Consider the following 22,046-nt stretch of genomic DNA (forward strand, 5'->3'; position numbering starts at 1 on the left):
TCCGTCACCTGTCAGCCTGGATTGCCCAGAGCCTGGACACCAGGAAACAGCTCCAGTGTCCACTGCCTGCATGACCGACATAACTCACAGGCCTGAGATGTTCACCATACGGTGGCACTGACAAGACGAAGGCATGTGGACACTGGCATACAGGGTGTCGGTAGCGGAGTGTGAGTCATAGAGATACTGTATTCCTACTCACATTCTTGTCATGTGTGAATTTATGAAACCCAAAATGTCCTCCTTATCAATGTTAATGTCAAAGTGCAATATGTACTGTAGCTGATCGTGAAACAGTGAATTTGAATTTTTGTTGAATTTCTGCAATTACATATCTTACCTCTGGGGGGGGGAAACATTGAAAATAATGATTTGAAACAGTTCCAGAATATGAAAGGGTGATTCCAATATTCTCAAAAGGTACTTGTTACAGACACAATCAGTTGTACATCAACACGTTGATAGGGTTGCACTAGCAGTAAGAATCGTGTTCCCTACCTTCACTTATACAAGCTGAACAAAGTGATTTAGTAATGTGGGGTCGTCTCCTTCAAGTATCTAGACTTTATCCATCGCGTACATTATTATTATTTCACATCTCAAATATATGTCCTCAGTCAAACATTCCAGAGATAGAGGCTGACGTGTGAAAGATGAGAGGGCTTGGTAGAAACACCTGGGGCCAAACAAGGCAGTAGTTTCTGAAAGGTGGCAGATTTACGATCTCACTTTCATCTCATCTCAGCGATGATAAGAATAAGAGGAAGTGTCATAGATTATTTTTTGTAACACTGGCCAGAATCTTTGCTCCCAGACTTCCAAGCTTCACATATACTGTATCATGCGTGTCTGCCATAGGCCTACTTGAGGAAAATATTTTCCTTGTGCTATATTTGACTTCAGTTTCCTTCCTTAATGTATTACAACCATGTACATGTATAAGACTTCATAGAACGTTATCCTTGCAAGCCAGAGGACAGGTCACATTCCTAAAGCAGGCAGTCATACAGAACATCTCAGAGGTCTGATTAGATTATTATTCCTAGCCAAGATCTGGGCTCGTCTCGTTTTCCTTTCGCAGACTTGCAAAGCCATGTCCCTCCTTCTCAGCAGTCAGCTCTGTAGACCGCCACAGGATTGCTTTTACCGATTATCTCTGAAACAGAATAAGCCTCTTTTGCTTTGAACTCAGAGACTGAGATTTATGCTCAAGTCAAGGTAATGGTGTACATCAGGACTGTGCCATGTTGAATCATGTTACTGGAGGCCTATGTTACTGGAGGCCTATGTTACTGGAGGCCTGTGTTACTGGAGGCCTGTGTTACTGGAGGCCTATGTTACTGGAGGCCTGTTACTGGAGGCCTATGTTACTGGAGGCCTGTTACTGGAGGCCTATGTTACTGGAGGCCTATGTTACTGGAGGCCTATGTTACTGGAGGCCTATGTTACTGGAGGCCTATGTTACTGGAGGCCTATGTTACTGGAGGCCTATGTTACTGGAGACCTATGTTACTGGAGGCCTATGTTACTGGAGGCCTATGTTACTGGAGGCCTATGTTACTGGAGGCCTGTTACTGGAGGCCTATGTTACTGGAGGCTTATGTTACTGGAGGCCTGTGTTACTGGAGGCCTGTGTTACTGGAGGCCTATGTTACTGGAGGCCGGTGGTACTGGAGGCCTGTTACTGGAGGCCTATGTTACTGGAGGCCTATGTTACTGGAGGCTTATGTTACTGGAGGGTATAGAGTTTTTCCTTAAACTTTTCTACCAAAATGTGAATCAAATAGTTATGATCAGGTCAATTTAACATATCATCTGATACAATGTTATTGTTGATACCCCTTTGGCTACTGGACTACTGAATTAATGAGGAAACATGAACCACTTTTCTGGCATTCCCTTTCTAAGATTTCCTCAGTTAAAGGGAGCTCCCCACAAACTCCGCCTCTCCCAGCTTTGGATGTGGTTAGCTACAGCACTGTATATATCCTAGAATGGCAGAGAAATCACAGGGCCGTATTTTACAGCTGAACTACACTATCTGACCGTGAAAAAGCGTTCTTCTCCTCATGTGAAAGCAATTTCCCTTGTACCTCCCAAGTCCTTGTTTGAAAGCTTGGAGGTAGACTGACTCTTTTGAAGGTGTGGTTCCGGGGTTTAGGCAATACCGCACAAAGCTTTCGAACATAAAATGTCACTGCTCCATAAATCATTAGCAGAGAGGGAAAGAACAGGAGGGGGATGCAGATGGGATAGTGATACTCTAGATAGGTTTTAAATGGATGAAAAGAGCACTGAGAAATATCAACAACTTATGGACAAGTTTAGATATATTCCATCTAAAGCCACAAAATATGTTTACAAAAGTCATCGTAAACTTTTAGGACAAAGCCATCCAAGAAAAGTTAATAGCACACGGCTGTGGTTCACTGAATTTAATGCTAAACCTGACAAACAAATATTCCAACAGCACCATTGTAGGTTGTGTATTCTGGGTGCAGAGACAGAGCTAGACCAGATGTTAGAGTTCACTTTGAAAAGTTTGCAAACTCATTAAGGGCTTTTAAGTCTTGACATTAGCTCTTCTTAAACTTCGTATTAGCATTCATGAAAGAGAGCAGGGCTTTATGGGTGCTGGTCATTTTTTTATAATTTTTTTTTCACCTTTATTTAAATAGGCCATAGTAGCAAGTAATTACATTTAGAAAATGAACACTGGAGTGATAGACGAGCAAATGGTGATGTGAAAGTAGAAATACTGTTGTGCAAAAGAGCAGAAAAGTAAATAAAAACAATATGGGGATGAGGTAGGTAGATTGGATGGGCTATTTACAGATGGACTATGTACAGCTGCAGTGATCAGTTAGCGGCTCAGATAGCTGATGTTTAAAGTTAGTGAGGGAAATATAAGTCTCATAAGCAGGATATCCAAGGGAAGGGCAGCTCCTAATGACAGGCTTGGGCACATCTGGGCACAGCAATTAACACAGGCGATCCAGCCAATTAGCAACCAGCACAATGTCAGAGGAAGGCATGACATCAAGAGCCAAGATGGGTGGAACATGTGATATCACCATGAAGAAGCAGATTAACACTGTCTGCGTCTGTAGAACCAGGGTGGTGCAAGAGGTGAAGTTCACAGACCTCCTGTATATGGTGTTAAATAAGCTAGCAGTATTACACTATGCATCTTATTAAAGCACCTATATGCTTTAAGTATAGCTGCAATGGTGATCACAGATCTGTCCCTGCTGGTGAACTATTGCTGGAAAACAATCATCAATCAAATGGCCCTGTGGAGATGTCTGGTGTACCCTCAACGTACAGCCACCAGACCCTCCCGTCCCTTGCCTTCTTCCCATGCTCAGACCCCAGTGTCACTCATTGTAATGGCAACCTACCTCTGGAATTTCAGCCAAGAGAGAGAAAGAGAGCGAGAGTGGGAGGAAGAGAGAGAGAGAGAGAGGGGAGGGGGGGGGGGCTGACATATGGGCCTCAGATCACAGACTGCTATCAGGAAAGTGAAAAAGAGTGAGAGAGAAAGAGAGAGAGAAGTCTACGTACTAGAGGGGAGTGTGTGGTGGGAAAACGTATTAACTAAGAAAGGCTTGGTGAGGATTGAGACTGGTTCCTGTGACCCCTATGTGAGTGCATTGAGTAGGAGCAAGCCCTTGGGAGGAGCAGAACACTACAAAGCCAGAAACACAGTGAGTGAGAGCTTCTGTGAGAGAGAGAGAGAGAGAGAGAGAGAGAGAGAGAGAGAGAGAGAGAGAGAGAGAGAGAGAGAGAGAGAGAGAGAGAGAGAGAGAGAGAGAGAGAGAGAGAGAGAGAGAGAGAGACAACGTGAGCTGTACCCAGTCAGAGACATGCATCCCCTCAGCTGGATCGGTGTACTTCTCTTCCTGTTCTACGCTTCCTCTGGGAGTGCCGACGTCAACAGGTTAGTGAGCAATCAATCAAGACTGCTGTAGCAAATTATCCTCAAAGACATACTGTATAAAGTAATGGTCAAGCAATGTACTGTAGTTCATGCTTTTGTTATTGTATCCATTCACTTTGAAGCCTGCAGCAGGTGTAAAGCTCAGTGTTTATTGGTAGGATACATTCTAGATAGTAAATGATTCAGTCTGGACATTTCATTGGAGTGTCAAGGGACCAGCACTGCAAAAGCATTTGTTGCATCCCTAGCTAACTCTCCTAACAGCTACTAGCTATTGGCCAGGGACTCTGTGAAGTATGGAGGCTGTGTCAGCTAAATGTTGCTCCTGACATGGTAACTGTTAATCACTGAAGGACAGCTGTCACACTTAGCGGCCCCTCCTCCTGTGGGCTGTTCTGATTGATTTTAACAGGTCTCAGATTTCTCCAGACCCCTTGGAGCCAGGGCTGCTTTTAGGAAGCCATGCAAACATCTGGAACATTTGAGTTTGGCACTGCGCTAGAGGTTAGAGGTCAGAGGCTAGAGGGCTCACCAGATAATGTGTAGCAACTATAAAGGTATAGATTTGATTCAGATCAGAAAGGTTCCCCCAGACAGATCTGCTTTTCAAAAGCTAAAGTTTTTCTGCTATGAAAAGGGAAGTAACAGATTGACATCTCATCCCAATCTAATTTACAGTTTAAAACACACGTGCAATGCAATCATATGGAGATTATTTCCAAAGTGTTGACTTGTTGACAGTCAGTGGGAATAACGTTAAGTGTAATCAGATGGAGGGGGGGGGGGTCATGAAATTGGAGGAAATAGGTTCCTGCTTGAGGTATTCATGTGACACTGTAAGGACTCTAAGGAGTAACTGATGAAGTAGAAGTATAGAGCGTAACATGCTATTTACCTCCCTTTCTCCCAATAGGAGGGAGCCTCCCTTTTCTCCCAATAGGAGGAGCTCTTTTCTCCCAATAGGAGGAGCTCTTTTCTCCCAATAGGAGGGAGCCTCCCTTTTCTCCCAATAGGAGGGGGGCTCCCTTTTCTCCCAATAGGAGGGAGCCTCCCTTTTCTCCCAATAGGAGGAGCTCTTTTCTCCCAATATGTGGGAGCCAAGGATAACTTGCCATGGTGTAATTAGCTAGGATGTCTGCAGGTCTGCGTTTGGGAAGACTAAATGAGACTATGGATGTCGAAGTTGATTGTCACCAAAAAGCACATGGGACATGTTTAGGGATATAATTATCTCCTCTATTTGCAGAATATTTACTGCAACTTTTATACATTCATTTGGGCATTTGTTTTCTTCTACGATCACTTGTAAAATAATGATCAACAACGTATTATGATAACATTATACTCACCAATTGTGTTATTCCTAATCAAGTAGCTGTAGTCAATCAACTAACATTCAACTGTCCATCAAGGAATGGAGACCAGTTCATGCAGAGATTTAACAGGGTAGATAGAGTTGTGTGTCACCTGTCCTTTAACTGTATAGGCACCGCAGACAAGTCCCCACCGGTGGCCAACCAGGTGTGTGTGGCTATGGCAGGAGACTGGCGTGTTGCTATGGCTGGAGAAAGAACAGCAAGGGACAGTGTGAAGGTAAGTATTTCAACAAAACAACTTGTGTTTACGTTTGGTTAAGATATTCTGTATGTGGTTTACGTTTGGTTAAGATATTCTGTATGTGGTTTACGTTTGGTTAAGATATTCTGTATGTGGTTTACGTTTGGTTAAGTGACCTTGTCATGTTCTTAGTTGTTTATGATTGGAATTGTCTTTGTATTGCTCTGGTCATCAATTTAACTTGTTCTATGTAACTTTCTCTGATTGAAAATATCACATACTGTAAATAGATACAGTATTCAATGAATGAAAAACTAAAGTTTGAGAATTCAAATTGTTCTCCACAATATAATGTTTTTTTTGTTTTTCTTTGCGGCTGAGTATTTTCCTCCAGAAATGTGGACAAATTACTTCAGGGATAGTAAAACTGGCATATGCACTATGTTGTGTCAGGTATCCAGTTAACCATCTTATTGTTCCCGCTGCTGCCTCTATGTCTCTCCTTTAAATACTTTATCAGCTCAGTGTGAACATGGTTGCAAGCACGGAGAGTGTGCTGGCCCCAACAAATGCAAGTGTTACCCAGGATACACCGGAAAGATGTGCAATCAAGGTCAGTAGGGTGACTAGGGACAATGGGAATGCGAGTCAAAGTGGTCTCTTGATAGAGAGCAACTTGAAGCTCAGATTTGTAGACTGTCTCTGTCGATTTCCCTCTCTATTTCACAAGCCCCTGATAGATCACTTGATACCTCAATATTTAGATATCAAAACTATTCATTTTCTGCCAATGTAGAATAGTTGATCTGGAGAAACCCAAACAGTATATAATAATATAATAACATAAACCCAAACAGTATATAATATGTTGCCCCTGGAACTACGTAAGGTATGATGTCCGTGGGACAATATTTAAGTATTATGTTTCAGGGAAACCATCATAGACTTATTGAAGCCCTCTGGTGCATCATTTCTGATGTAAAGATGATATCTATAGCCATACATGCATCTCCCTGAAGTACATAACGGAGGATGACTGTCTCTCTGTTCAGACCTGAATGAGTGTGGCCTGAAGCCCCGCCCCTGTGAGCATCGTTGTATGAACACCTACGGCAGCTACATGTGTTACTGCCTCAACGGATACACCCTGATGCCGGATGGCTCCTGTACCAGTGAGTGGAAACTGTAACCCTGACTTTACCTGCTAGGGGAAACTGTAACTCTGACTGTACCTGCTAGGGGAAACTGTAATCTTGACTGTACCTGCTAGAGGAAACTGTAACCCTGACTGTATCTGCTAGGGGAAACTGTAACCCTGACTGTACCTGCTAGGGGAAACTGTAACCCTGACTGTACCTGCTAGAGGAAACTGTAACCCTGACTGTACCTGCTAGGGGAAACTGTAACCCTGACTGTACCTGCTAGGGGAAACTGTAACCCTGACTGTACCTGCTAGAGGAAACTGTAACCCTGACTGTACCTGCTAGGGGAAACTGTAACCCTGACTGTACCTGCTAGGGGAAACTGTAACCCTGACTGTACCTGCTAGAGGAAACTGTAACCCTGACTGTACCTGCTAGAGGAAACTGTAACCCTGACTGTACCTGCTAGAGGAAACTGTAACCCTGACTGTACCTGCTAGAGGAAACTGTAACCCTGACTGTACCTGCTAGAGGAAACTGTAACCCTGACTGTACCTGCTAGTGGAAACTGTAACCTTGACAGTAACTGCTGCTATTCACTCTGAGATATCACTGTTAGTTCTAAATGTACTACACAGAACCTTTAGTGTTTAAGAAGTTCACTTTCCTGTGTGTGTGTGTGTGTGTGTGTGTGTGTGTGTGTGTGTGTGTGTGTGTGTGTGTGTGTGTGTGTGTGTGTGTGTGTGTGTGTGTGTGTGTGTGTGTGTGTGTGTGTGTGTGTGTGTGTAGACTCCAGGACGTGCTCCCTGGCACACTGTCAATATGGCTGTGAGGATGTACAGGGGGAGATCCGTTGTCTCTGCCCGTCTGCAGGGCTGCAGCTAGGGCCAGACCAGAGGACCTGTGTGGGTGAGTACCACTACCTTGGACCACCGACCCTGACACCATATCACTTCGTGAGGATTTCATACCGGTTCTTACTGGATCTCGCCACCTCATAGTTCTGCACACAATAGAAGGTGTAGACTTCTTGAAGATTTGTAAAGCTCTGAAAAGACTGCATTCTGCGGTTTCACATTCCTGCTCTGTCTCAAGGCTTCTCGCATAAGAACTTAATCATCTGTAGCAGCCTGTAGGTTAAAATGGGGTAGTGATGTGGGTTAAAATGGGGTAGTGATGTGGGTTAAAATGGGGTAGTGATGTGGGTTAAAATGGGGTAGTGATGTGGGTTAAAATGGGGTAGTGATGTAGGTTAAAATGGGGTAGTGATGTAGGTTAAAATGGGGTAGTGATGTGGGTTAAAATGGGGTAGTGATGTAGGTTAAAATGGGGTAGTGATGTGGGTTAAAATGGGGTAGTGATGTGGGTTAAAATGGGGTAGTGATGTGGGTTAAAATGGGGTAGTGATGTGGGTTAAAATGGGGTAGTGATGTGGGTTAAAATGGGGTAGTGATGTAGGTTAAAATGGGGTAGTGATGTGGGATAAAATGGGGTAGTGATGTAGGTTAAAATGGGGTATTGATGTGGGTTAAAATGGGGTAGTGATGTGGGTTAAAATGGGGTGGTGATGTAGGTTAAAATGGGGTAGTGATGTGGGTTAAAATGGGGTAGTGATGTGGGTTAAAATGGGGTAGTGATGTGGGTTAAAATGGGGTATTGATGTAGGTTAAAACGGGGTAGTGATGTGGGTTAAAATGGGTTAGTGATGTAGGTTAAAATGGGGTAGTGATGTGGGTTGAAATGGGGTAGTGATGTAGGTTAAAATGGGGTAGTGATGTGGATTAAAATGGGGGTATTGATGTGGGTTAAAATGGGGTATTGATGTAGGTTAAAACGGGGTAGTGATGTGGGTTAAAATGGGGTAGTGATATAGGTTAAAATGCGGTAGTGATGTAGGTTAAAACGGGGTAGTGATGTGGGTTAAAATGGGGTAGTGATGTGGGTTAAAATTGGGTAGTGATGTGGGTTAAAATGGGGTAGTGTTTCTTCCCACAAAACTGCTTGATTTGAGTGGGAGGAGCCAGTCTTCACACACACTTCCATTGTTTTGCTAAACTTAAGTGTCAGTAAGGAATTGGTTTACACTGATCCCAATATTAACCCTTCACTACAATGGAGAATAAATAAGTGACGTCATTCATTTCATGTTCAGCCTCTTTCTCCCCTTCCTTTGCCTTTAGATATTGATGAATGTGTAACAGGGAAGAACCTGTGCCCATACAACAGGCAGTGTGTCAACACGTTTGGCAGCTACTACTGCAAGTGTCAGAATGGCTACGACCTGAAGTATGTCAATGGCAAATATGACTGTGTAGGTAAGGTATACAATCATTTCATATATACAACACATTTTTGGTATTAATAATTCTGTTAGCTGATCAGCTAATCAAATAATCTCATTTCATTTTCAGACAATGACGAGTGTGCCGCCAACACACACAAGTGCAGCCACCGTGCAGTCTGTCTGAACACTCAGGGATCCTACAAGTGCAAGTGCAAGCAAGGCTTCCGTGGCAGTGGTTTTGAATGCTCTGGTGAGACCTGAAAAGATTTACTATTCCTCCATCATCAAAACATTCTGAGAGTGAAATCTATTTACTAGAAAAGTTGATGTGCAATGGGGGGCCAGAACCGGACAGTGTTCATTTTCCAGACTGCATACACAATATTCAGCTCTTATATGTAGACCGTCAATGTAAATAAGAATTTGTTCTTAATAATTAACTGACTTGCCTAGTTAAATAAAGGTTCAAATAAATCCCTCTTAGTGATTTTACAATTGCATATTTCATCTGTGCTCTTAACAGCATCGGCAAACATGAGCACTGCCAAAGCCAGTTTCCCATTTGCAGAGAACCTGTGCACTCTACAGATGTTACTTAGGGAGAGGCCCTGATTCAAATCACACCTGTGTAAATATCTGAACCCAGCCATCTGAAGGACAGAGGAAAGGAGAGGCATGTGTGTCTCTCTGTATGTCTGCCTGGGAACAGGGGAGCCACAGTGCACTCTCTGAACCAGGCAGTAGATGATGTTGCCTAGGTGACATGATAGGTGCAACAAGGCCTCAGGGCTTTGTGTAAACGAATATGTCTTTATGTTTTTTGTAGTCAACCCCTTTTATCAAAGCTCGTGGGACCAGGGAGACAAAGGCAGTGCAGATGATAATTTCCGAAATGGTGAGATGTGTATGGAATGCAACAAGGTTTTCCACTTCATCTGTTCGCCGCCTTCCATTTTGCTTTGTGAAACCCCCTCCCCTCCCTCTCCCATGGGTCAAGGCTAGGTTCTGTCCCCACCCCACACAGCTTGATCTGCCATGTAGAACTCAGCATGAAACCATTTCAGACTTTTAAATTATGTACATAGAGCAGTAAGTTAGTTACAGAATACAATGCATTCGGAAAGTATTCAGATCCCTTGACTTTTTCCACATTTTGTTACGTTACAGCCTTATTCTAAAATATATGACATTGTTTTTGTTCCTCATCAATCTACACCATAATACCCCATAATGACAAGGCAAAAAACGGTTTTACATTTTTTTTTGCAAATGTATAACAAATTAAAACTGAAATATCACATTTACATAAGTATTCAGACCCTTTACTCAGTACTTTGTTGAAGCACCTTTGGCAGCAATTACAGCCTTGAGGTTTCTTGGGTATGATGCTACAAGCTTGGCACACCTGTATTTGGGGAGTTTCTCCCATTCTTCTCTGCAGATCCTGTCAGGTTCTGTCAGGTTGGATGGCGAGTGTCGCTGCACAGCTATTTTCAGGTCTCTCCAGAGATGTTCGATCGGGTTCAAGTCCGGGCTCTGGCTGGGCCACTCAAGGACATTAAAAGACTTGTCCCGAAGCCACTCCTGCGTTGTCTTGGCTGTGTGCTTAGGGTTTTTGTCCTGTTGGAAGGTGAGCTCTCTGGAGCAGGTTTTCATTAACAATCTCTCTGTACTTTGCTCCGTTCCTGACTAGACTCCCAGTCCGTGCCGCTGAAAAACATCCCCACAGCATGATGCTGCCACCACCATGCTTCACCATAGGGATGGTGCCAGGTTTCCTCCAGACGTGACGCTTGGCATTCAGGCCAAATAGTTCAATCTTGGTTTCATCAGACCAGAGAATCTTGTTTCTCATGGTCTGAGAGTCTTTAGGTGCCTTTTGGCAAACTCCAAGCGGGCCTTTTACTGAGGAGTGGCTTCCGTCTAGCAACTCTACCATAAAGGCCTGATTGGTGGAGTGCTGCAGAGATAGTTGTCCTTCTGGAAGTTTCTCCCATCTCTACAGAGGAACTCTGGAGCTCTGTCAGAGTGACCATCGGGTTCTTGGTCACCTCCCTGACAAAGGCCCTTCTCCCCCGATTGCTCAGTTTGGCCGGGCAGCCAGCTCTAAGACGAGTATTGGTGGTTCCAAACTTCTTCCATTTAAGAATGATGGAGGCCACTGTGTTCATGTCCAATCAATTGAATTTACCACATTTGGACTCCAATCAAGTTGTAGAAACATCTCAAGGATGATCAATGGAAACAGGATGTACCTGAGCTCAATTGAGTCTCATAGCAAAATGTCTGAATACTTACGTAAATAAGGTATTTCCGTTTTTTTTTTATACATTAGCAAAAATGTCTAAAAACCTGTTTTGCTTTGTCATTATGGGGTATTGTGTGTCGATTGATGTGGAAAAAGTCAAGGGGTCTGAATAATTTCCAAATGCACTGTATATAGCTGAGTCTGGCTGTCATGCTTCCCATGCATGGAGTATGATATTCCTGTTTGTCGTCCTACCCTCTATGCTCATCTGTCTATGAAAACATGTTTACACATAAGCAAATGCATGTATTTCAATGAACAAGGTAAGTTATTAAGAACAAATTACAGTGATATACTGTCTGACATATGTTTTGTCAATTGTCTTTATATCCTATGTCGTCTTTATAATCTATAATGTCTTTATGATCTATAATAGTTTCATAATCTATAATGGCTTTATATTCTAAAATGGCTTTATAATCTATAATGGTTTATAATCTATAATGTCTTTATAATCTATAATGTCTTTATAATCCATAATGTCTTTGTAATCTATAATGGTTTTATAATCCATAATGTCTTTATAATCTAGAATGGCTTTATAATCTATAATGGCGGTGTAACCCCAGAATGTACACCTAAACTCTTGTATAATTGCATCAGATTCCACCTCTGTAGTTCCAGATGTGTGACATGGTCCTTCTTCCTGCAGCTATCCCAGAGTCCCCAGTGAGGCTGCCAGGGAAACTGGACAAAGAGCAGATCAAGAACGTCATCCCCGGGCCCAAGGTGACCGTCCCCCCTCAGATCCGCTTGCAGCCCTTCGACTATGACGGGGAGACCTATATGGGTGGCCCAGAGGAGGTGGGCCAGGTGGGCTTTACTGATGTAGGGGAGGAGGAAGAAGAGGAAGATGAGGAGGAGACAGATGTGGACAACAAGCTTAATTCAAGAGGAGATGTTTTCAGTAAGCCTTATTTCCCTCTAACTCTTTCCCACTAATCTACCTTTTTATTGCCATCGTGGGTGGTCCCAAATCTGATTATTCCAACACTGATACTATGGAAGTTCGTACACCATTACTGCTGTGGTAATGTGCAGCGCTCGTAGTTATTCAGAAATAAAATCCCTCATTTGTTTCAAGAATTTGTGATACATACTGTTCTCTTCACCCTGTTAAATTTAGGATGGTTACACATTTTCTATGCCCCCAAATGACACTATACAGGACAACTTCAAACACATAACTACGCAAAGTTCGGAGATGGATGGTCACAGGGTTAGTGCGATGACATTGCTAAAGTAGTGAAATATTTAGTAGGAAACAACTTTACAAACCTTTTCATGTTGTCAAATGACAGATGGCAATGTTGTCATTAGCTAGCAAAGTTTGTCAAAAATATATTTTTATGCTAACGTTAACTAGCTAAAATCCAGTGGCTTCCCCTCAATCTTAGCTAGCTAGCTAACGTTATACTGCATATAAAGTCAATCTGGTGGTATTAAAATGATGACAAAAGGTTTTTCTGCTATTTATTTGCCTCCTTTTGAATGCCATTGTATTTCCATGACAATGTAATGCACTTTTGATTACATCTTCATCAGCACTCACTGAAGATGCGTTGAGTAGAAGGCTCAGTTGGGCATCAGTCCAAAGCGAATGTTCAAAACAATATTGTGACGAAACATGCAACCCATGAATACAACCAGCGGGTTATACAGTTCATCAAGAGGATAGGAAGAGAGTTCTCTCTGGCAAGAACAAAGGCGGGGGCTCTGCTTTATTAACAATAATAGGTGGTGTGACGGGGAACACAGACAGGAACTTGTGAGTTTCTGCTCTCCCGACTTGAAATACTTGGTCGTTTATTGCAGCCATTTTTACCTTCCAAGAGAGTTCTCAGGGATTATCGCCATGGCTGTGTACATCCCACCGACAGCAAAAATGCTCTCAAAGATCTTCATTGGACCCAGAACAAACTGGAAACTGAGTACCTGGAGGCAGCATTAAGTTTAGAATTTGAGAACCATGCTCCTGAATTACTATAAACATATTGACTGTTTTGATCATGTGGACTGGAATATGTTCCAGGTCGCCTCTGGGGATAACATCAATGAATAAGCCGACACAGTCACTGGATTCATCTAAAAAAGCATGATGTAATTCCAATGGTGTCTTTCAAAAACGATCCAAATCAAAAACCCACGGATTGATGGCAGCCTTGTCAGGAAACTAAAGGAGAGAGATGCTGCTTCTAAACACGCCAAGGTGACCGGGGACAATTGTATGGTTAAACGGTACAAATAATAGCTACGCGGATCGATCAAGATGGCGAGGCACAAGTATAGGGACAAAGTGGAGGAGCAATTCAGCAGGTCGGATACGAGGCGTATGTGGCAGGGGCTTCTAACTATCACAGTCAAAATGAGGTCACCAACGCTGCCCTACCGGGACGAGGAGAAAAACACCTTTTTTCTCACACTTCGAGCAAAACGACTCTGAGCTGCCGAGGAAAGAACCTCACAGGGCTGCCGGCCCAGATGATATCCCTAGCCGCACCCTCAGAACATGTGCAGACCAGCTAGCTTTTGTGTTCAGACATTTTCTAGCTCAGGCCATTATTCCAAACCTGCTTCAAGATGTCCATTATCCTCCCTGTGCCCAAGAAAGGGAAAGTAACTGAACTGAATGACTACCAACCAACACTTCCGTCATCATGAAGTGCTTCGTGAGGCTAGTCAAAGATCCACGGACGACGCAATCGCCATTGCACTGCCCACTGACTTCACCCACCTGGACAAGAGAAATGCATATGTGAGGATGCTGTTCATAGACTACAGCTCAGCCTTCGATACCATAGTGCCCTCTAAGCTCACCACAAAGCTCATAGCCCTGGGTCTGAACTCCTCCCTATGCAACTTTGTCCTGGACGTCCTGACGGGCCGCCCCCAGGGGGTGAAGGTAGGCAACATTACCTCCCCCATGCTGATCCTCAACACGGGTGCCCCACAAGGGTGCTTACTCAGTCCCCTCCTGTATACCCACGACTACGTGGCCTCACACAGTTCCAATACACAAAATAGTCTAAATTGGTGAAGTGAAATGGAAAAAATCCCTTATTTCAAAAAATAAAATAAAATAAAAAACAGAAAAGTGGTGCGTGCATCTGCATTCACCCCCTTTACTGTGAAGCCCCTAAATAAGATCTGGTGCAACCAATTACCTTCAGAAGTCACATAATTAGTTAAATAAAGTCCACTTGTGTGCAATCTAAGTGTCACATGATCTCAGTGTATATACACCTGTATACACCTGTTCTGAAAGGTCCCAGAGTCTGCAACACCACTAAGCAAGGGGCACCACCAAGCAAGCGGCACCATGAAGACCAAGGAGCTCTCTAAACAGGTCATGGCCAAAGTTGTGGAGAAGTACAGATCAGGGTTGGGGTTTAAAAAAATATCTGAAACTTTGAACATCCCACAGAGCACAATTAAATCCATTATTAAAAAATGAAAAGAATATGGCACCACAACAAACCTGCCAAGAGAGGGCCGCCCACCAAATCTCACAGACCAGGCAAGGAGAGCATTAATCAGAGAGGCAACAAAGAGACCAAAGATAACCCTGGAGGAGCTGCAAAGCTTCACAGCGGAGATTGGAATATCTGCCCATAGGACCACTTTAAGCCGTACAATCCACAGAGCTGGGCTTTACGGAAGAGTGGCCAGAAAAAGGCCATTGCGTAATGACAAAAATAAGCAAATATATTTGGTGTTCACCAAAAGGCATGTGGGAGACTCCCCAAACATATGGAAGAAGGTACTCTGGTCAGATGAGACTAAAATTTAGCTATTTGGCCATCAAGGAAAACGCTATGTCTGGCGTAAACCCAACACCTCTTGTCACCCCGAGAATACCATCCCCACAGTGAAGCATGGTGGTGGCAGCATCATGCTGTGGGGATGTTTTTCATCAGCAGGGACTGGGAAACTGGTCAGAATTGAAGGAATGATGGATGGCGCTAAATACAGGGAAATTCTTGAGGGAAACCTGTTTCAGTCTTCCAGAGATTTGAGACTGGGACGGAGGTTCACCTTCCAGCAGGATAATGACCATAAGCATACTGCTAAAGCAACACTCGAGTGATTTAAGGGGAAACATTTAAATGTCTTGGAATGGCCGGGTCAAAGCCCAGACCTCAATCCAATTGAGAATCTGTGGTGTGACTTAAAGATTGCTGTAAACCAGCAGAACCCATCCAACTTGAAGGAGCTGGAGCAGTTCTGCCTTGAAGAATGGGCAAAAATCCCAGTTGCTAGATGTGCCAAACTTATAGAGACATACCCCGAGAGACTTGCAGCTGTAATTGCTGCAAAAGGTGGCTCTACAAAGTATTGACTTTGGGTGGGGTGAATAGTTATGCACGCTCAAGTTCTTTTTTTGTTGTCTTATTTCTCATTTGTTTCACAATAAAAAATATTTTGCATCTTCAAAGTGGTAGGCATGTTGTAAAAGTCAAATGATACATAGCCCCAAAAAATCTATTTTAATTCCAGGTTGTAAGGCAACAAAATAGGAAAAATTCCAAGGGGGGTGAATACTTTTGCAAGCCACTGTAAACAACCTCTCCCTCAATGTCAGCAAAACAAAGGAGCTGATTGAGGACTCCAGGAAGAACCAGGCTAGGCATGCCCTCATCCTCATCAACAGGGGCCGCCGTAATGACGTCAAGTTCCTCGGTGTACAGATCTCCAAGGAGCTGAAATTGTCAAATCATACGGACACCGTGGTGAAGAAGGCACGACAGCGACTCTTTAACCCCAGGAGGCTGAAGAAATTTGCCCTGTCCCGAGGGCCGTCACGGTAGTCTACAGGAGCACCATCGAGAGCATGCTGTCGGGCTGCATCACAAGCTGGTACAGCCACTCCACCACCCCTGACCGCAAGGCTCTACAGAAGGCGGTACGCTCAGCCGCTCACTGCCTGCTCTCCAGGACACCTACAACACCAGGTGTCACAGGAAGGCCAAGAAGATCATCAGGGACCTCAGCCTGTTCTCCCTGTTTACATCATTCAGACACGGGCAGTACAGGAGCATCATGGCTAAAACTAAAAGACTGGTCAATAGCTTCTATCCCCAGACCATCAGGCTGGTTTGGTTAGCTGGACTAATCGCCTGGATTGAGTCCCTTACTTCTATCAAAGCTGTAGCATGGTGTCAGACTGTCAGGCAGCATTAGCTTGAGGAGAACCATTTCACAATAAAAAGTCAGTTTTAAGCCCTGGACCTGTGTGTCATGATTCAGCCTGTTGCTTCATGTTCTATGCACTGAGTAGCTCTATGGCTCAAAATGAAAGACTCATTATCAGTAAGCAGAGAACGGCCTATGTTTCACATTCTGTAAATACATCAAAACTTGTAAAGGTATAAATAGCTAATTTGGTTAGATGACGAGCCATCAACACATTAGAAGAGTTGTTACTGTGTTTCTTCCTGTTCTAAATAAGATGTAGCAAGAGGAAGTTGAACTAACATACAGTTTAATTCTGCATGTAGTTCAATACGCTCTATGCATTTTGGTTGATGCAATCAAACAGATCTGGTTCTAGTGTTTGAAACAGTATTCTGTTTTGCCCCTGTCATTTGCCATTGACCTTTTAAAGGGAGACTAAAGACAGGAAAAACTGCTGTTGAAACGTAAGTGCTGACTACCAGTGTGACAATCCCACACAACCAGGCCTGGGAAAGAGGTGGACGCACTGAGGCCATCAGTCAAACATGACCACTTCTCTAACCTTCTCCTTCTCTGGCCATGCGCTGAAACAGAAGGTTGAAAAGCAAGCATGAAGACATTGCATAGAGATGAGTATAATCAGGCAAGCATGTATAAAAGCAATAAAATAAGCCTCTCATGTCAAATCAGTCATTTTGTTTAGAAATAAGAAGACGCTTAGCTCTTGGTATAAAACACACGTACACATAAAGGTGTCTCTGCAGTCTAACGTTTTGGCCCTGACGGAGACATGGATCACCCCAGACAACTTCATCTGACTAGATTTTCTCTCATAGTCCGAGAGCATCTGGTCGTCGCGATGTTGGCACAGGTCTACTTATTTCTCCTAAACGGAGATTTGGGCCAAAATAGCTTGAATTATTGGCTCTGCATCTTACGATCAAAACCCATACGAGAGTAGGCAAAGGATCACTCGTGCGATGGTATACCTCTCAGTGAGACAGTAACAAGGATACCGCTCGCCACTACTGTTGATCTCTTTATAAGGAAACAAGTCTGACAGTAGCCTGAGCTTTCGGCAGGATGACTCAGAAGGCAAGAGGAGACAGGCCCTGAGACATCCATCAGCTCCAGGGAGGAATTTTAGTCCGCCGCCATGTGAGCGCCTCAGGATACACACAGCTCTCCCTGTGCTTGCAGAGACTTGTATTATCATCCCTCAGAACAGCTGTTCAGCAAACAGAGTCCTTGAAAGAGAGAGTCTGTCATCGGCTCCTCAAACACCAGCCCCCTCTGGCTGGTCAGGGTTCAATTAACAAAGTTGCATACATCTGGTTGTCTAGGGCAACTCAGGGAAGGGGGAAGTTTGTTGGGAGAGCTTTAAGATGCTTCAGTTTTAATATCCTACGGTTAAAATGCACCATTCTGACAGATGAATGGCAGCAGGGCAGGCTTCCACTTGCAGGTAAAAAGCCCCTTACTGGCTTTTGTTTTATGAGGGGAAATCTCTCAACTGCATAATCATCTGGAAGATTTTCAGGAATCACATATCTTCAGAAGAATGCTTGTAACTAAAATAGAGCTATATTATTAAGTAAATTAAATAATCAAGGCTGTTGATATCCTGTTTGAATGTCATGTCTTGATTTTTTTTTGGTGTGTTTTTTCAAAAGTTAAGTACATTATTTTGACATTTTATGTACCTTATCTTAAAAGACTTATCTGTCTCCCAAATCAGTTTCAGAGGACTTTGAGTCAGTATTTGGTCCTGCAACGGATGTCAAAGAGATCGAAATAGCTCCAGGACAGGAAGGTAATCCTTGCTTTACTTGTTAACATAATGTGGGTAACCATACCTTCATAATCCCTGTGAATTGTTGACATCTGACTGTGCCTTCCAGAGTTCTTCATGGACTGCAACTTCGATCAGGGCGTGTGTGAGTGGGTGCAAGACAAGGACGATAGCTTTGACTGGAGCGTGTCCTACCATGAAAACGGTACAAATTATACTATTAATTGGGCATAAATAGTATTTACCTTCTATATTTGCCATGTAGATGCATATAGTTTCATACAATGACCGATAAGGTAAATCCTTTATTGTTCACATGATCGTCTGAATCTATCTTCCAGAAGTTTCTCTTTGCTGTGCTTAATCTATGTATTCCCAAATAGCTGTTGGTCATACGTTAAGGACTATCAGTGATCAGCCTGTGTCCACTCCCTGGTCCCTAACCCCCAGGTATGGAGTACTACATGGCTATGAGTGGTCTTCTGGGAGAGAAGCAGGACCAGGCCAGGCTAAAGCTGCTCCTCAGTGACCGGGCCCAGCAGGGAGGCTTCTGCCTCACCTTCAACTACCGCGTGATGGGCAGCCAGGTGGGCACGCTGCGGGTGCTGTTGAACAATAGCACCGAACTTGTGTGGGAGCGGAGCCGCAGCCGGGGTCAGGATTGGCAGACAGAACTGCTCACTGTGGCCTGGAAGAACCAGGCCCCAGAATCTGTGAGTCACCATTCCATTCCAAACACCTAGAATGATAAAGGACTCATAGAATGGCGCCAGTGTATGTTCTGTGAATACCGGATTTACCAACTCAATGTCGTTTAATTTAATCACCACACTTGCCAATATGGCCACTGTCAAAGGGAACAAAATACACCACACAAGTCCCAATTTCCAAAACATCTAATCAACATCTTTGCTGTCATTCTGCAGATCATCTTTGAAGCTGAACGTGGGAATGGAGTTGGGGGAGAGATTGGGCTGGACAACGTGGTGCTGACCTCAGGCTACTGTCAAGAGGAAGACACGGCCATCTTTTAAACTGTGAACTCTGAACCTGTAGAAATCAGTCCACTGTGTTTGACACAGACCTCAGAGGCAGAGCTAGCATCAGTCTCTCCCTTTAGTCTACTCTTTTTGGAGAGCAGACACATCTTCCTAATCCCAAACTAAGGGTGTATTTTTTTTGCTGTACTGTACAACAAGTATTAAGAAAAATGTGTATTTGCAGAATGTTTGGCAGTTCAGCCGTCCACATAGGAAAGCGTTTGAGCATTATTGGTATGTGCAGGGATTTAATCTGCAAGTTTTCAACCTTTTCCTTTCATTTGAGCCACCAAGACAAAGAGTCGTGTCCACACATAAATGATCCACTACATACACTTCAGTTTTTCAATAATGTTCACAAATGTTTTTAAATATCTTCAATTATTTTCACATAAATGGCAGGATACGGCAGGCTTATCTACAAAAAAAAAACATTCTATTGTGTTGCTTCTTCTTTTTGTAAGTGAAATATTGCAGTTAGCTGCAATATATAAAAATAAGATATACTAAGACTTGTTACATGAACCCTAAATATTAATATTTCCCTTGAAGCCTACACGTTTTATAATCATAGTATGTGTATGTAACAAAGCATAACTGCTGTAAATTGCGCTTTTATATTGTATTACATTAAAAAAAGTTTTTATAAAGGGCTCTGTTCATATTTTTTTTCTCATGGTCTTTGCCCGTGGTCACTAGCTGCTGCTTGTCACGGAGTCTATGGGGCCCTGTATACTGAAACTGTATACAACCTCTCACACACCTTCAATCTTGACCTTGTCATAGCTGCTAGAAAGTTGCTGTTCCCCCAATCTCTATTCCCACAGAAAGTCACACATGTTCACTGGTGGAAAAGCCTTTTGTAGGGCATGTGTTACATGGACATTGCAAAAGAAGAATGTTATTTACTTGGCCAGGAGGACTCAAATAGACCACAACAGACAATGAAAAGTTTAGGCCTACAGGCATGAAATTGTCTGGACCCACCGTGTGGTGTCTGGTCTGGTCCCACCGTGTGGTGTCTGGACTGGTCCCACCGTGTGGTGTCTGGACTGGTCCCACCGTGTGGTGTCTGGTCTGATCCTACCGTGTGGTGTCTGGACTGGTCCCACCGTGTGGTGTCTGGACTGGTCCCACCGTGTGGTGTCTGGACTGGTCCCACCGTGTGGTGTCTGGTCTGGTCCTACCGTGTGGTGTCTGGTCTGGTCCTACCGTGTGGTGTCTGGTCTTATCTACCGTGTGGTGTCCGGTCTGGTCCTACCGTGTGGTGTCTGGACTGGTCCTACCGTGTGGTGTCTGGTCCTATCTACCGTGTGGTGTCTGGTCCTAACTACCGTGTGGTGTCTGGAATGGTCCTACCGTGTGGTGTCTGGTCTGGTCCTACCGTGTGGTGTCTGGTCTGGTCCTACCGTGTGGTGTCTGGTCCTATCTACCGTGTGGTGTCTGGTCTGGTCCTACCGTGTGGTGTCTGGTCTGGTTCTACCGTGTGGTGTCTGGTCCTATCTACCGTGTGGTGTCTGGTCTGGTCCTACCGTGTGGTGTCTGGTCCGGTCCTATCTACCGCGTGGTGTCTGGTCTGGTCCTACCGTGTGATGTCTGGTCCTATCTACCGCGTAGTGTCTGGTCCGGTCGTAACTACCGTGTGGTGTCTGGTCCGGTCCTATCTACCGTGTGGTGTCTGGTCCGGTCCTATCTACCGTGTGGTGTCTGGTCCGGTCCTATCTACCGCGTGGTCTCTGGTCTGGTCCTACCGTGTGATGTCTGGTCCTATCTACCGCGTAGTGTCTGGTCCGGTCGTAACTACCGTGTGGTGTCTGGTCCGGTCGTAACTACCGTGTGGTGTCTGGTCCGGTCCTATCTACCGTGTGGTGTCTGGTCCGGTCCTATCTACCGTGTGGTGTCTGGTCCGGTCCTATCTACCGTGTGGTCTCTGGTCTAGTCCTACTGTGTTGTCTGGACTGGTCCTACCATGTTGTCTGGACTGGTCCTACCATGTTGTCTGGACTGGTCCTACCATGTTGTCTGGACTGGTCCTACCATGTTGTCTGGACTGGTCCTACCATGTTGTCTGGACTGGTCCTACCATGTTGTCTGGACTGGTCCTACTGTGTTGTCTGGACTGGTCCTACCATGTTGTCTGGACTGGTCCTACCATGTTGTCTGGACTGGTTCTACCGTGTGGTCTCTGGTCTGGTCCTATACAAGTAAGAATAATGAGTTGTACTACAGGGACACACTATTGGAAATTTGTGTATTCGCGTGCGATGAATACAAGGTGCACCTGCTAATATCGTTTTCCTATTGAACATACTTCTTTCCGTATGAAATATTATAGTTTGATTACATTTTAGGGTCAATAGAAACTTTTTTTGACTTGTTTTTACAAAGTTTAGCGGTAGATTTTTTGGATTCCTTTCTCTGCATGGCACCAACTAAACTGACTTTTTGGGATGTAAAAGAAGAATTGTATTTAACAAAACAACACTACATGTTATAGCTGGGACCCTTTGGATGGCAAATCAGAGGAAGATTTTCAAAAAAGGACCTGAGCCCTAGGACCATGCCTCAGGACTACTTGGCCTGATGACTCCTTGCTGTCCCCAGTCCACCTGGTCATGCTGCTGCTCCAGTTTCAACTTTTGTGCCTATGGAACCCTGACCTGTTCACTGGACGTGCTACCTTGTCCCGGACCTACTGTTTTGGACTCTCTACCGCACCTGCTGTCTCAAACTCTGAATGATCGGCTATGAAAAGGCAACTGACATTTACTCCTGAGGTGCTGACCTGTTACACCCTCTATAACCACT

General features: G+C 44.1%; 1 protein-coding gene across 1 annotated transcript; it reads left to right on the plus strand.

Annotated features, from left to right (window-relative positions):
- Positions 1-3,805: 3,805 nt before the first annotated feature.
- LOC120058004 (epidermal growth factor-like protein 6) lies at positions 3,806-19,891 on the plus strand. Its single transcript, XM_039006489.1, has 12 exons — positions 3,806-3,940; positions 5,427-5,533; positions 6,018-6,110; positions 6,550-6,669; positions 7,429-7,548; positions 8,820-8,954; positions 9,051-9,173; positions 11,884-12,138; positions 18,145-18,219; positions 18,308-18,403; positions 18,649-18,911; positions 19,125-19,891. The coding sequence occupies exons 1-12, from the start codon at positions 3,867-3,869 to the stop codon at positions 19,230-19,232; spliced, it is 1,569 nt and encodes a 522-aa protein (XP_038862417.1). The 5' UTR covers positions 3,806-3,866; the 3' UTR covers positions 19,233-19,891.
- Positions 19,892-22,046: the final 2,155 nt, after the last annotated feature.

This window comes from Salvelinus namaycush, chromosome 13, assembly GCF_016432855.1.
Source record: "Salvelinus namaycush isolate Seneca chromosome 13, SaNama_1.0, whole genome shotgun sequence".
NCBI classification, from domain to species: domain Eukaryota; kingdom Metazoa; phylum Chordata; class Actinopteri; order Salmoniformes; family Salmonidae; genus Salvelinus; species Salvelinus namaycush.

Excerpts from the sequence above, each read along its gene's own strand:
- LOC120058004 (XM_039006489.1), top strand. The coding sequence starts at position 3,867 with ATGCATCCCCTCAGCTGGATCGGTGTACTTCTCTTCCTGTTCTACGCT. Across the intron at positions 18,404-18,648 it reads CGTGTCCTACCATGAAAACG|GTATGGAGTACTACATGGCT; the intron begins GTACAAATTATA and ends CCTAACCCCCAG. Across the intron at positions 18,912-19,124 it reads AGAACCAGGCCCCAGAATCT|ATCATCTTTGAAGCTGAACG; the intron begins GTGAGTCACCAT and ends GTCATTCTGCAG.